This window comes from Equus caballus, chromosome 11, assembly GCF_041296265.1.
Source record: "Equus caballus isolate H_3958 breed thoroughbred chromosome 11, TB-T2T, whole genome shotgun sequence".
NCBI lineage: Eukaryota > Metazoa > Chordata > Mammalia > Perissodactyla > Equidae > Equus > Equus caballus.
Window position 1 is genome coordinate 20363016 of NC_091694.1, and position 15189 is coordinate 20378204.

The 15189-nt window shown below is 40.9% G+C and overlaps 1 protein-coding gene across 2 annotated transcripts in view; it reads left to right on the forward strand.

Annotated features, from left to right (window-relative positions):
* EZH1 (enhancer of zeste 1 polycomb repressive complex 2 subunit) overlaps positions 1-15189 on the forward strand; it is a 29008-nt gene that overhangs the window by 9070 nt on the left and 4749 nt on the right. For both annotated transcript variants that reach the window (XM_023652499.2, XM_070227243.1), the window contains exons 3-16: positions 414-541; positions 665-793; positions 1699-1818; positions 3169-3289; positions 4301-4477; positions 5448-5550; positions 6037-6200; positions 6587-6678; positions 10069-10249; positions 10505-10701; positions 12171-12262; positions 13223-13263; positions 13814-13939; positions 14958-15136. In XM_023652499.2, coding sequence (XP_023508267.1) covers positions 425-541; positions 665-793; positions 1699-1818; positions 3169-3289; positions 4301-4477; positions 5448-5550; positions 6037-6200; positions 6587-6678; positions 10069-10249; positions 10505-10701; positions 12171-12262; positions 13223-13263; positions 13814-13939; positions 14958-15136 — 1839 coding nt within the window. In that variant the 5' untranslated portion in view covers positions 414-424. The remainder of the gene's footprint in view (positions 1-413; positions 542-664; positions 794-1698; positions 1819-3168; positions 3290-4300; positions 4478-5447; positions 5551-6036; positions 6201-6586; positions 6679-10068; positions 10250-10504; positions 10702-12170; positions 12263-13222; positions 13264-13813; positions 13940-14957; positions 15137-15189) is intronic.

Here is a 15189-nt window from a genome sequence, read left to right on the forward strand (position 1 = left end):
GTTTGTCAGGTACAGTTCTGTAGTGTGGGTAGAGCTTTCCATAAAGCTCTTCGATATTAACTTGATTCTTGTTGAACATTTCTCTTAATCAAGGTAGCGAGAGGGTTTCCAAATTTCCAAGTCATCCAAGTTCCTAAATATCTGTGAGAGAACTTCTTGAGTGCTAACTTAAAAACAAGGTACCACAGGAGGACAGAGGCTAAGCTTTTTGGTAATCAAGCCAAGAATTGCTGATGTGAAGTCTTTTTTTTAATTGAAACTTTTTGTTAAACACATAGATTTGGATTCTTTGAACTTATGTTTTTATGAATAAATGTAATGGGAATGAAAGCGTAACTGACCATGTTTATTTGAATTTGAGGAATGATTCGTTTCCAGGCAGTAAAATGCTATTCCTCATCTGTCTCTCTTAGATTGTAGCAAAATGGATATACCAAATCCCCCAACTTCCAAATGTATCACTTACTGGAAAAGAAAAGTTAAATCTGAATACATGCGACTTCGACAACTTAAACGGCTTCAGGCAAATATGGGTGCGAAGGTAAAAATAATTCCCAAGTGAAAGGTTATACATTTTAATATATTGATCCAACGTGGAGGGCTGGATATTTTCTTTTAACTCTTCTCTTGAAATCCTAACAATTTTTTTCCTTGGCTTTGCTAGGCTCTGTATGTAGCAAATTTTGCAAAGGTTCAAGAAAAAACTCAGATCCTCAATGAAGAATGGAAGAAGCTTCGTGTCCAACCTGTCCAGTTGATGAAGCCTGTGAGTGGGCATCCTTTCCTCAAAAAGGTACTTCCAGTTGTTGAAGCTCAGCTTTCTTGTATTCCTTAGGCTTAAGATTTTTTTCTGTATTTGTGATTTACTAGAAGATAAGTAAGGATAATGGATGCACCTGTTTATAATCAACTTTGAATAACTCAAATGGTAAATCTATAGCTTAAAGAATAACCTTCTTGCCTATTGTTCTCCTCAGTTGATGAGTATAATCATGAGTCTTTCCATAGGAAAACAAGACATTTACTGTCTGCTTTCCTAGGCTCTGTGTACAAGCTTCAAAGCCACCATTTTTATACCTTATTTGGCACCTCACATACCTTGTTATTGGAAAAGCAATGCCCTGAATAATGTACAGGAGTATATTGATCAAAAGGATATCCCTTCTTGTAGATTTTAAAATCATTTTAGTTTTTTAAAGAGATAATATTGTTAAAATATTAAAAGCAGGTAGTATATTGAGAGCAATTTTCTTTCCCGAAGCAGAATATGACTAATTTCTATACTACTTTGCTTCCCCCTGTACTGTCCCCATCACCTATGCAGCTAAGTTGATGTCCACTGTCTTAAAGTTTAGGTCTTCAGAAAAACTTCCTCCTGTCTCCTAGGACTTTCAGAGGCCCTTTGCTGTTGTGTACAACCCAAGGAGACCAGCAGTTTTAGATTGAAATAAGCATCAGTTGAGTGTGGGAGGCACTGTGCTGGACTCTGTAGAGGATACAAAGGTGCATAAGAGAGAGTTCCTGCTTTCCGCAGGTTTACGATTGAGTGGTTCCTTTTAGGAGCTGATTGTTACAAAATCCTCATCTTATTAATTTGTAAGAATTAGAAGGCTACTGGGATTATTTTGGAAGGAAACTACAATTCTCTCTTGGTTGTGTGCTTGCCTTTCCCTCTCTATGTCATTGCTTATATTTCAGTGTACCATAGAGAGCATTTTCCCAGGATTTGCAAGCCAACATATGTTAATGAGGTCTCTGAACACAGTTGCTTTGGTTCCCATCATGTATTCCTGGTCTCCTCTCCAGCAGAACTTTATGGTATGTATTAAAAGCACTGTGATAATTGTTTAAACTGTATGATTTTCTTATGTTGATATGCTGGCTCTCCACTTAGGGTAAAGATTGAGTATACTGAACAAAGCTTAGGCATGCAGGGCAGAATGTTCTTGTAGTTTATTTACTCTAAAAAATATATATTGCAAATTGTTCTAACTTGTTAGATTTTATGCTCTCTGAAGTGTACTTCTAAGTTGATGCTGGTTCTTTTTTGAATGAATGATAGTGAACAAGACTCCAATTTTCCCTTACCCAATTTTTTAACATAGGTGCAGTTAAATGCAGTCTAAATTGGATACTTGAGGTTTAAGCAGGTTGACAGCTCCCTGCTGATGGAGCACTCCTTTCTGAATCTCCTAGAGGCAAGATGCTACGAAAGCAGCTGAGATAACAGAGGTGCACGTAGATCTACAATCATTTCATCTGGTGCTTTATGCTGACTGCTACTAGGATTATTTGTGGTTCTGATAATCAGTCTTCTCTAAATACTGCCATTGCTTATCATCTGCCTGGTGACAGATAGCAATTCTGCTGACTAGAATAGGATACAGAAGGGAATCATTTCTTAAAATAAAACTTCAGAGTAATTTTGCTTGATACTTGGGGATTTAAGAATGACTGTGTTCTCTACTGTACCCTCCCCCACAAAAATCCATTAGTATTAGTAATAGAAATTAGTAATAGAAAATATTCATAGCCCATACTACGATTAACTTTAGGTTCCCATTGAGTATGACTGACATGACTAGTAATCATAATTTTTTATTATGATTGTGGGAGGTTAGTCTTAGTCTGTATAATAGAATATCCCAAAATTTTATGGTTGCCCAGTTTCTGTCCTAAATGTTCTAGTTATTTGCAGTTTATACTCTTAGAAGCCTTCCTTTTTGTTATCTGTCTCTCTACTTATGAGAAGAATTAGAATTGCAGACTTTTTAGACTATTGTTTAGGTGATGTTTGTACCTGTTTCACAATTATGTTTAGTGGATAAAACAAGATGATAGGTGAAATCGTTGTGAAAAATAAATGTGCTGTCAAATTCCAGGTGTTGGTGGAAATATCGTTGTTAGTATCAAACTAAACATTTAGTAGTTAATATCCTCAAGTAGTTAAACTGACTCTTTTTCCCCTAAAAGTGGCATTGTCCCTTTCCATTTGATCTTGTTGGCAAAACAAAATGGTCAGTTTTTAAAATGCAGGAAACTCTGTAACCAAAGGCATTTTCAAGAAATTCAAGCAGCAAAAAAAAGGCTTTGCAAATATTCCATTAAACAGGAAAGAGAAGATGCATAGTGGATTCGTGGAATGAATCACATCTGGTTTGATTTCAGGTAGAAGATGAGACAGTTTTGTGCAATATTCCCTATATGGGAGATGAGGTGAAAGAAGAAGATGAGACTTTCATTGAGGAGCTGATCAATAACTACGATGGGAAAGTCCACGGTGAAGAAGGTAGTGGTGCTGGGCTCTTTGGGAGAAAACTTTGTTAGACTATTATTGCCTTTCCTTTGGTACAGCATCATCTTGCTTTAGTGTGCACACTGAAGAATATTTCATTGTCATCACATGGCTGGGAGTAAAAATTTATATTAAAAATACCCCAGTTAAACTGTAAAACGAGTTAGGACATAAAAGGATTATATAGTAATCAGTGGCTAGAGAGAAAGCTCAGTGTACAGATAAGTTTGATCTTAGGAGTTTTCCATAAATCCTTCCAAGACCATTTTGTTCTTCATTTCCCTTTCTCTGAGAATGGTAATGAGCATAACCTCTCTGTCCTACTTCTTTGATCCAGATATCCCCTGGATCTCCCAGAAATTGCTTATAATATTCTGACTTTCCTAAAAGAAAGTCATTTGTATTAAGTTCTAGTTGTAGAAAAGGCTGTCAGTGTGTAAGAAGTGGGAAGATGAAGAGAGACTCCCATGGGTTTGCAAACCAGTAGCCTCACCTGCTCTTTTGACAGTTGCTATGCTGTTGTGATGCTGTTGAGACACATTATTTATCCACAGCACCCCCTAGTGTTCAAAGACTTTATCCTAAGTTATGGTATAACCTCATATGGTACGATTTTAGAAAAAAATAGTCTGATTCAAAGAAGTCACTACTGACCCACATCAGCAACACAACCAAGTACACTTCATTTTATCATTCTTTCCCTGTCCAATTTGTGTTGTTTGCACATTTTTGTGAGATTTTGGACCATAAATACAGGCTGATCTGTGACTGAGGAAGTGAAGTACCCCAGTAAGAATAAAGCCTATAACTGGATTCCTACACTATCCAGCTGAACTATTGCAGTTGTAAGAGCCATTTAAATTATTGTAATTTCCAGGTTGTCCATATAAAAATGTACACGTGTTATCTCTCTGGATCTCAGGAGTGAATACAAGAAAACATTCCAAGGAGAACTAATCGAGTATGAAAGGACCACTACTCATCCATCTATTCCTTATGTTTCAGAGATGATCCCTGGATCTGTCCTAATTAGTGATGCTGTTTTCCTGGAGTTGGTGGATGCTCTGAATCAATACTCAGATGAAGAAGAGGAAGGGCACAATGACACCTCAGATGGAAAGCAAGATGATGGCAAAGAAGATCTGCCAGTAACAAGAAAGAGAAAACGACATGCTATGGAAGGTAAGTAGCACAACTTTCTTATTGCACTTTGAAAGTAATGGGGAGAGGGAAGAAGGACAAAACAGAAAGGTTTATTGCTTATTAAAGGCTGTTAGTGCTTCTCATTGGTCCATTTAAAAGGAAAACTTGATCATTGACTAATAGTTTAAGATAGCTGTGACCTAGCTGAAGAAAAAAGTAGAACTTAGAGAAGAATTTTTGCTCATTTCTAATTATAAAAAGAGTATATTTGGAAAACGTGGAAAGTTATGAAAAAGAAAATAAAATTACCCTATAATCCTGCTACCTAGAAATAACCGGCACTAATATTTCTTTCTAGACCTAAAAAATGTGTGTGTGTATATACATATGTATACATACACCTAAAACTAATACAATGTTATATGTCATTATAGCTCAATTTTTAAAAATACATATATGAGTCAACATGTTTACATATGTTATGTGAAATTGGGATCATGCCACATATGTGTGTGTGCATACATATAATTTTACATCTCTTTTTATTTAATCTTATATCACGAGCATTTTGCATGTTGTTAGTATTTATTTCATTGATTTAATATTTAATTATACTATATGTTATTTAATTATACTGTATGTCCAGGGACATAGTGTCTCTCTCTTGTTATAGCAAAGTTACAGTATCAGTCTTGTTCTTCAGCATCTCCGTTGTGATAGGATTCTTCTATGTTCAGATATCTCCATGAAAACTCCTGTTTTCACCTCCAGATTCTATCTTGGACTGTGGATTTTGTTAATATGTAGATGACTCTGATTTCCTTTTTTACTGGTATCCTATTAGATAAGTCCAGGTAGCATTGACCTTCTTTATGTATTCCTAAACAGTCAAAGGTTAGGTTAACAAAGCTCTAATCAAAATGCTGTGACAAAAGGAAAAATGATCAAACAGCTTTGTTTGCATTCTCTGATTATAACACTCAGCAACTTTTTGTCATGTCCAATTCAGGCAACAAAAAGAGTTCCAAAAAACAGTTTCCAAACGACATGATCTTCAGTGCAATTGCCTCAATGTTCCCTGAGAATGGTGTTCCAGATGATATGAAGGAGAGGTAGGGAAAGCTGTCCTGCTCAGGCCATGTAGAGTGCTCGGGCAAAACTTACCCAAGCCTATTTTTATGGTAATAACAAGCCTTATTCATGGTAAGTGCATTATGACTTGCCCGCACTTCTGATTATTTCTTGCTTACTTGCTAACCTCTAAATGCCCATGCCCATGTTAAGGGTCATCATTTGATGGCTTTTGAGTAAGTCTGGGCAGAGAATTTTTTAAATTCTTCCGTTTTTCTGGGGAGTTACTCCAGTACCATACTTATCAAGTCTTTCCCTCCCCTTACTTTCAGACATATGCCCAGCCCAGCATAATTACAGTGGCGTACCCACTTAGTTATATACCATTCTGTCATCAACAAGACCCATAAAAAACATCCATCCTACCTTGGCCAACTATACCTGGATGGCTGTTGAGTATTCAATCTGTGTTTTCTCAGTGGACATATTCTCTTGGAAAGAACTCTTATCTATCTTTTCTTAAATAGGTATCGTGAGTTAACAGAGATGTCGGACCCCAATGCACTTCCCCCTCAGTGCACACCCAACATCGATGGCCCCAATGCCAAGTCTGTGCAGCGGGAGCAGTCTCTGCACTCCTTCCACACCCTCTTTTGCCGGCGCTGCTTTAAATATGACTGCTTCCTTCACCGTGAGTGGGCTACTCTGAAATGCTCTTCTGTTTTCCATTTCCTTCTCCAGCCACCATTTCCTTCTCTTTATTTTAGTTTATCATGTAGAGCCCCAGCTTCTGATCTGATGGTGGTTTTACAAAGGGCCAGTGCTGTTTTCACTTGTTCATTTATAGTGCCATGTGCTTTGCATGGTCGGGACCGAATAACCAACACATAATTGTCCCTCAGTACCTCCTAGCTTTGAAAGGATTGTGTTGATATCAGAAATGATTAAATTGTGTGCACCTTTATGGTAGCTGTTTATATCTCAATTCTCCTACAATAGCTCCCTAATTCAGTTTTGTTCTTCCCCGTCCTATCATTGGATGAACCATTGGAAACAGGACAGTTTTGTGTTTTCCAGCTTTTCATGCCACCCCTAATGTATATAAACGCAAGAACAAAGAAATCAAGATTGAACCAGAACCATGTGGTACAGACTGCTTCCTTTTGCTGGTATGTTCTTAAGTTGTTCTGCCATTGTTAACTTTATTGAAAATTGAGCAGGAAATGGTCCTTGGGCTTTCTGCCGCTGGAATACAAACCAAGTGAGCCAGTTCATAGGACTCTAGGGATCGTAAAGTACAAAGAAAACATTACTTCTGCTCTTAAGGAGCCCCCAGGTACTGAGGCAGTAGGACTGTGAAGTTATTCTTATGGGGTGAGGTTTGAAGAGTATTGAAGTCTTGCCTGCTTTAAATATCATCTACTCAGATTTCAGAATCTGAAACTGTATTGTTTGAATTGGAGCTGTGTGTGTGTGTTTTGTGTGTTACATCATTTTCTTTGCTGTCTTCCCTTAAAGGCATACTTAGGAGGAATAACACATGAAGTGCTAATGTCTTATTGTGAGCTAATTGACCAGAAGAACCCTTTCCTGATGGACAGACCTTATGTGGCAGCATAAATTCTCCTGCATTTGTGTGGGGAGGCAGTACACCGAGAGCTGGAAGGGAATAGGTTCAGTTGGACTTGCCAAAGACACAGTTTTGCTTTCTACATGATAGGGAAAGCTTAAGTAAAGAATAAAATACCTTGATAAAATTTCTGCTACCAATCAAAATTAAGTTATAGAGGGGCCAGCCCCATGGCTGAGTGGTTAAGTTCATGCACTCTGCTTTGGCAGCCCGGGGTTTTGCTGGTTCCAGTCCCAGGCGTGGACATGGCGCCACTCATCAGGCCATGCTGAAGCGGCATCCTACATAGCACAACCAGAAGGACCTACAGCTAAAATATACAACTATGTACTGGGGGGGGGGGGGGGGGGGGGTGGCTTTGGGGAAAAGAAGAGGAAGAAAAAAAGGGAAATTTGGCAACGTTGTTAGCTCAGGTGCCAATCTTAAAAAAAAAATAATAAAATCAAATTAGGTTATACAGCCAAGTGCCTTGGGGCTGTCTTTAGTGGGATAATAAGAAGAAAGATGGTAGAAAGTGCCATTGGGTATACATCTGGAAAATGGGCCATATGGTAATAGCGAAAGAATAAATAGACTTTATCCAATTTGTTTTTTCCCTAATACCTATTGACCCCTTCCTATGTACCAAGTACCATGCTGGCCCTTAACATATATTATCCTGTTTTCATGCGTACAGCAATATCCTGAGGTGGAGAAATTATGGGTTATAGAAGTTACATATTTTGCCCAAAGTTTGTTAATATGTCAGTGGTGTGACGGTGATGAAATTCAAGCTCTGGTCTAACTCCACAGTCCATGCTTTTTAAATTACTCCATGTTCTTTTCAGTTATACTATGTTACATCAATATACCAGCATCTATATAACTCAAAAGGACATTGCCTTTCTCACAGTAGTTACCCTGGGACCCTGTACCTGTATTACCAAGATGCTGCCAATGCCCGCAATGTGTTTGTGTGTATTCGTGTGTGGTTAACTTTAACAGAAATGTGTATGCACAGTTTTTCTTTTATTGCTTTTCAGAAATTAGTATGTATTTAAATATAATAATGCTGGACTATTTTTCCCCCAACTTTTATAAAGAACATTTTCAATTGTGCAAAGAAGTTGAAAGATACCTTCTTCCTGGATTTAATAATATTTAAATTTTTTTTTTTTGAGGAAGATTAGCCCTGAGCTAACATTTGTGCCACTTTATATGTGGGTTGCTGCCACAGCATGGCTGACAAGTGGTCTGGGTCTGCCCCTGGGATCCAGACCCGTGAACCTGAGCTGCCAAACTTAACCACTACGCCACAAGGCCAGCCCCCAATAACTTTTTTTTTTTTTTTGAGGAAGATTAGCCCTGAGCTAACTGCTGCCAGTCCTCCTCTTTTTGCTGAGGAAGCCTGGCCCTGAGCTAACATCCATGCCCATCTTCTTCTACTTTATATGCGGGATGCCTCCCACAGCATGGTGTGCCAAGTGATGCCATGTCTGCACCCAGGATCCGAACCTGCGAACCCTGGGCCGCCAAGAAGCGGAACATGCGAACTTAACTGCTGTGCCACCGGGCTGGCCCCAACATTTTTTTAATACTTGTTTTATTCCTCTATTTGTGTATGTGCATCTTTTGCTGAGCCATTTGAAAACAAGCTGCAGACATTGTGACATGTGTTTGCTAAGTATTTCAGCATGCATCTCCTAAAAATAAAGACGTTGTCTTATATAACCACATTATTACTCCTAAGAATATTAACAAGAATTTCATAATATCATCTATCCATTCCGTATTCAAATTTGTTCAGCTGTACCAAGAATAGCTAGTTTTTTTTCAAACTAAGATCATCCAGTCATGCATCATACTTAGTTATGTCTTTTTAGTCTTTTTTTTTATCTCAGATAATCACACCACTTTATTTTTTTGTTTTTGAAAAGTCCAGGCTGGTTGTCTTGTAGGATATCCCATATTCTGGATTTGTCTTTGTTTTCTCCTGGTAGCATTTAACTTGTTCCTCTGTCCTCTATTTCCCATAAGCTAGAATTAGCTCTGGAGGCTTAATTATATTTATGTTAAACGTTTTGAGTAAGAATACATTATAAGTGATGCTGTGTATGTCACATTGTAGCATAGGCACATAATATCAGATTCAATTAATTTCAAAACTTCTCTTTTGGAATTTCCTTTAGGGTCTACAGTATATTATTCTGTATATCCTTAGTAATGGTAAATCTTTATCCATTGCATGTAGATTTAGTTTTCAGAAACAGCTAGAAGCCTTTGGGAACCAAGTCTGGTGAGAAGATAGATGATCAAGCTGAATGATAGTTATTTGATCTGAAAAAAAAAAGGCATAGCTATAAAGTAATAAAACACGTTTATTATACTGATTAAACACATTTAATATACTGACTTGGAGGGAAGTCCCAAAATTAAGTAATAATATTGTACAAATTCAGGGATTACACATTTTATTATTGTAACAGAGGCAGTGCAGTCGATGTAAAGAGCAATGTGGCCTGGAGACAAAGAACCCTGATTCTTACACCCACCCTGGAACGATCAGCTCTATACTCTCAAGCAGGTCCCTTCCTCTCTCTGAGACTCGGTTCTTCATCTGCAGGAGAATGTGTTCTCAAATTCCAAACAGCTAACATGCAAAATGAACTTTAAACTCACTGGAAAGTTGAAAATGCATAGATGCATAGATATGTCTTTTTTAAGACTACTTTATAGGACAGCTCTTTTGTGAAGAGGTGTAAGTTTGTAAGTTTTAGAATGTTTGTTAAGCAGCTATTATATGGTCACACTTAAAACAGTACAAAGCAAAAAAAAAAAAGGTATCATTGCACGTAAGCACAGATGTTGAAGAAGATGGTTTGTGGTGATGGAATCAATACAGTGACTCTGGGCCTGCTCCTGTTTCCTGTCTGTCACGTGTCCTTTTCAGGAGGGAGCAAAGGAGTACGCCATGCTTCACAACCCTCGCTCCAAGTGCTCTGGTCGTCGCCGGCGAAGGCACCACATGGTCAGTGCTTCCTGCTCCAACACTTCAGCCTCTGCTGTAGCTGAGACTAAAGAAGGGGACAGTGACAGGGACACAGGCAATGACTGGGCCTCCAGTTCTTCAGGTACAGTGGACAGAAAATGGTCTTTTCTTTCCACAAGGATGCTGGTAAACCCAGGATCACTGCCTAACACTTAACATTACTACCTTTTTAAATTGTTAATTCTTTCCACAGATTTGCCTATAAGCAGGAGAGATGGAATATTTTTGTTCCTAACTAGTCTACCTTTTAAGTAGAATAAAGTACTTCTGAGTTTGTGGTAATGACTGATGACAACTGCATTTTACCTTCTGTTTCTCTTATTTCTTCCTCTCTTAGAGGCTAACTCTCGCTGTCAGACCCCTACAAAACAGAAGGCTAGTCCTGCCCCCCCTCAGCTCTGTGTAGTGGAAGCACCCTCCGAGCCTGTGGAATGGACTGGGGCTGAAGAATCTCTTTTTCGAGTCTTTCATGGCACCTACTTCAACAACTTCTGTTCAATAGCCAGGCTTCTGGGGACTAAGACATGCAAGCAGGTACTGTCTTCAAGGAGCAGGAACAATCCTGGGCCCTCCTTTCATCCTTTGCTCTGTCAGCACTTTTGTCATCCTGTAAGGCTGCCTGTCTGGAGAGAAGCTGTCTTAGGCTCAGTCCCTCATAAGCCTGTGGTTCTGGGCTGTGAAGTGGGTTCCCCAAAGACAAGGCCTCCTACAATCTCCAGGCCTAGCAATGCTTAGGGTTCTGCTCCCCTCCTTGCTGAATTCATATCTGTCTCTAGCCACTAACTAACTCTTCTGTATGTTTCTACACTCTCTTAGCTTTGTTGATGTGTTTTTTTGTTTGGGTTTTTTTTTTTTTTGGTCTCTGCCTTTCTTTCTAAATGTGTATGTGTTTCCCAGAAAGGACTCCCGGGTCTTTCTGGGGATCTTCTTATCTAGCATATTCCTGCTCCTGCTTCTGTAGCTGCAACTGTCACTCCCTCCATTAGTCTCCTCAGTCACTTTATTCTCCACATGTTCTATGACTAGGTTTTCTAATTACCACTCCCAATGGCTGGGCCTGTTCCTCACCCTTCTCACTCATACTGTCGCTAGAATCACAATTTGATAGCAGCTGCTGATGCTCTGGAGGCAGGAAGAATGTAATGAGAAGACAGACTAAAGACAGGAACAGGAGGTTGGGTGTTAGGGCCAGTCTGTCCAGTGAGAAAGGAGCACCAGAGCTTGAGCCAAGCTTGCTTAGCTCCCTGACTTCTGGAGGAATCTCTGTGGCCTCTTATTCAGGCTTGCTCTACTTAGAACAAGCAACAGAACCATGAGTTGAAGTGCCTTTTGCTTTTAATTTGGAGCTCATACCTATTTCCCTGAGGCATAGGTTCTTAACGTAAAAAGCTACAGAACTGTGTGCAAAACAATTTTTGTGTGTATTTTTCTGAGAAGAAGATTTATAGTTTTCATGGAATCTCAAGAGGGCCTGTAATGAAAAAGGAAAAGAAAGTTAAAAACGAATACTGTGAGGGAAGAAGCTGTTGTAAGGTAACCAGCCTTCCTGAAATGCTGTCCTACTAAAATAGTCAAGGTTCTGACTTCTTTGTACCAACAGAGGGAGCTAGTGCTTAGCTGGACTGTACTGGTCGTGTCATGCTTGTGCTCAGTTACACAAGGTACACAAAGTTGCCCTTCCTGAGAAGAGACAGATACTGTTGGAAAGAATCAGCCTCTTCAGGGCTTGGTAGGCAGAGCAATAGATGAAAGCTACAAACCAGGAAAATTGTAATTATGCTCAGTATTTCTCCCTTCTTGATTCAGGATAAATACTTAAGAAGTAACTTCAGAGCAGTGACCTGATGTCTCAGTCCCACTCTTTCTCTCCTTGACTGAAGAGATGTTCAGTCAGTTGCCTACAGGCTCTCCAGAACCCTTCCAAGCCCAGCACCTGGCTGGGTCATTTATCTGACCACCCAGCTCAAGAAGGTGTGACAGCTCCTGTTGGATTTCTCTTCCAGGTCTTTCAGTTTGCAGTCAAAGAGTCGCTTATCCTGAAGCTGCCAACAGATGAGCTCATGAACCCCTCACAGAAGAAGAAAAGAAAGCACAGGCAAGGCTTAGATAAAGGACATTGTGTGGCCAGGCTATTACCTGAGCTCTGACTTCCCCTTGAACTTCCCATCTGCCTCCCTCTTTAGCCTCTGCCCATCAGTTTGGCATTGCACAACTGAGGACCAGCCTTCTCAGTGCTCCTTGCAGGTCTGTGCTGTGGACCAGCCCTTCCCCCATCCCTAGATGCTCTGGACCATGAGCTAACTGTCTGGTTTTCCATTTAGCTCCTGGCCGGTAGGACATGAACTGGCCTCATGGCTCCACCCTGAGGCCATTTGTCCTCGCTGGGTGGTTACTTACCACTGTACTCATTTCTCAACTCTGATCAGGGTTTGTTTATTTATTTTGGGGCAGGCACTTATGTTGTTTTCCTAAGTTGCATAATAACACCGTTTTCTAGCTAGCCTTTGCTTAGGGTTGGCAGTTTTTTAAAAAATTTGACATTCTGGTTGGCTTGGTTCCCTAATGACACACGTATATTGAAGGAAGAAACTGACGCTGGTTCTAGATGTAGAAGGAAATCCCTATGGCTTCTCCCTTTCAGTCCCTTCACTCAGAACAGATTCCTGAAAAGCCTTCCCACCTCCCCATCTTGAAACTCCCTCACAGCTCCTCCTCCACAAAGAGAGGGAGGGAGAGGGGAGAGTGAGAAGCACTAGAATTACAATAGATATAGAGGGTGGAGTTTTGTTTTGTGTCTGTTTTTTATTCTTTTATGTATGTTTGTTTGTTGAGGGGTGGTGTCGTGTATGTTTAAATCTTGAGACATAGGCCTCTGGGTTTAGAATGGACTCTAGCTTCTGTGTACCAGAGTAGAGGCCTCGCATGACGTGATTTGGGGAGGATACTCCCCTATCATCAAACCGCAGTCCCTCAGAGCAGGTCACATTGTCGTTTACCCGAATTTGCAGAGTTCCCCAGGGCCATGACCCAGACCCATCCTGTTTCTCTCCTTCAGGTTGTGGGCTGCACACTGCAGGAAAATTCAGCTGAAGAAAGGTAAGTTCCACCAAGGTATTCTTCAGCAGTTCAGCTCAAGGTCTCACCCCTGTGGCCGTCCAACGCATGCACCATACACACACACATGCACACCCACACCCATACCCCTACATACCTACACCCCTGCCTCATCTGCACTTGTTGACCCTGCACTGCTTCCGCAGATTGCAGATATCTCTGCAGCAGCTGAAAACAGCTGAGTGTCTTGTGCAGCTGAGACGGCCTTTTAGGAGGTAGAGTTATGGGCCTTGTGGTCTCTGACTTGCATAGTATGCCATTTCCCAGGTTCTAGACTTCAGTTAATGTTTAGAATAGCTGCCCTGTGGTCCCAGACCATTTCCACACTCTCCCTACAAACCAAGTCACCCCATCGTAGCTTATGAGCGACCATCACCTATGATTGCTTCCCACTTCAGGTGCTAAATGTGTGTCCAAGGTTATGGTTAGAACCAGGCTCCTGGAATTGGGACATGCACTTGGACACTTGAGAGGGAGGGCAGCTAGGGAGCATGGGCACAGCAGTGTCCTGGTCTATTATTTTCTTTTCTAGATAACTCTTCCACACAAGTGTACAACTACCAACCCTGCGACCACCCAGACCGCCCCTGTGACAGCACCTGCCCCTGCATCATGACTCAGAATTTCTGTGAGAAGTTCTGCCAGTGCAACCCAGACTGTAAGACTTCTGCATTGTCCCCTCTAGCCTACCAGAACAGTCGGCCTTGGTGCATCTCAGGTTCCCTCCCCTCGTGCGCCCTGTACTGCTCATGGGCCTTCTGATATTCTCTTTGCTGTGTTTTAAGTATTCTACAGAGGAAACAAGATACTTAAGGTCTGGAAAAGTCATTTTTTACAAACCCTTAGGGGTATGATTTTAAAAGCAACAATTGTGAAGAAATCAGGTGCTTTCCCAACTTTACCTTCCAGGGCAGAATTAAGAAACATAAGAATCTTTTTCCTTAAGGTGCAGACACAGCCTCCTCTTCCAGGATGTTATTTTACAACATATACAGGTTACAATTCTGTGTATGTCTATTTTAGTGTAATACCTGGAGTTTTAACATCAGGTCAGTCTGGATGTCTGCAGAAGGTAGGATAGTGGCTGAAAGTGCTTCTCTTTGACTTATTCCACTGTGCCCTCACCTACTCATGGCTGAGCAGTTTGATAGCAGCCCCAAGAGCTTGCAGAACTTGGTGCCCAGGCAGTTGGGCTGATAACACCTCCTAGCCCAGAGCAGATATCAATCTTAGCCACAGCGGAGGGGTGCTTGTGCTAGGAGGGCAGTGGGTGGAGGAGGGTGGCATAGAACGGATGCATTCTGTTCTCAAAATGATTCTTGTTTTGATGGTGAGGACTTACCAGTGAAAAGCACTGATTTCATCTTCTCTGAGGCACTGTCTACCTCCCTTCCAATTTCCACCAACAGCGGGGAAGGAGAGCATTGTTGGGGAATCTCGAGGACACACTTCTCCGTAGTCAAATCTGCTTTTTTCATCCTCAGGCATGAATGTTGGGAGGCACTCCATTTTCTCTGGGAAAAACTTGAGTATATGATTATTGAGAAGGGAGCTTTTCTCCTCTTTTGCCAGATATCCTTGAACACATAACATTTACGTCCCTGTTGTCTTGAGTCAAACCAGAGCCTCAGCATTAACCTGCTTCTCTTCCTAATCCTACTGGTCTTCCCACCCAGGTCAGAATCGTTTTCCTGGCTGTCGCTGTAAGACCCAGTGCAATACCAAGCAGTGTCCTTGCTATCTGGCAGTGCGAGAGTGCGACCCTGACCTGTGCCTCACCTGTGGGGCCTCAGAGCACTGGGACTGCAAAGTGGTTTCCTGTAAGAACTGCAGCATCCAGCGTGGCCTCAAGAAGGTGAGGGCTTTTCTCAGAGCTCCAGGCCAGATAATGGAGAGGGAGAGACTGAA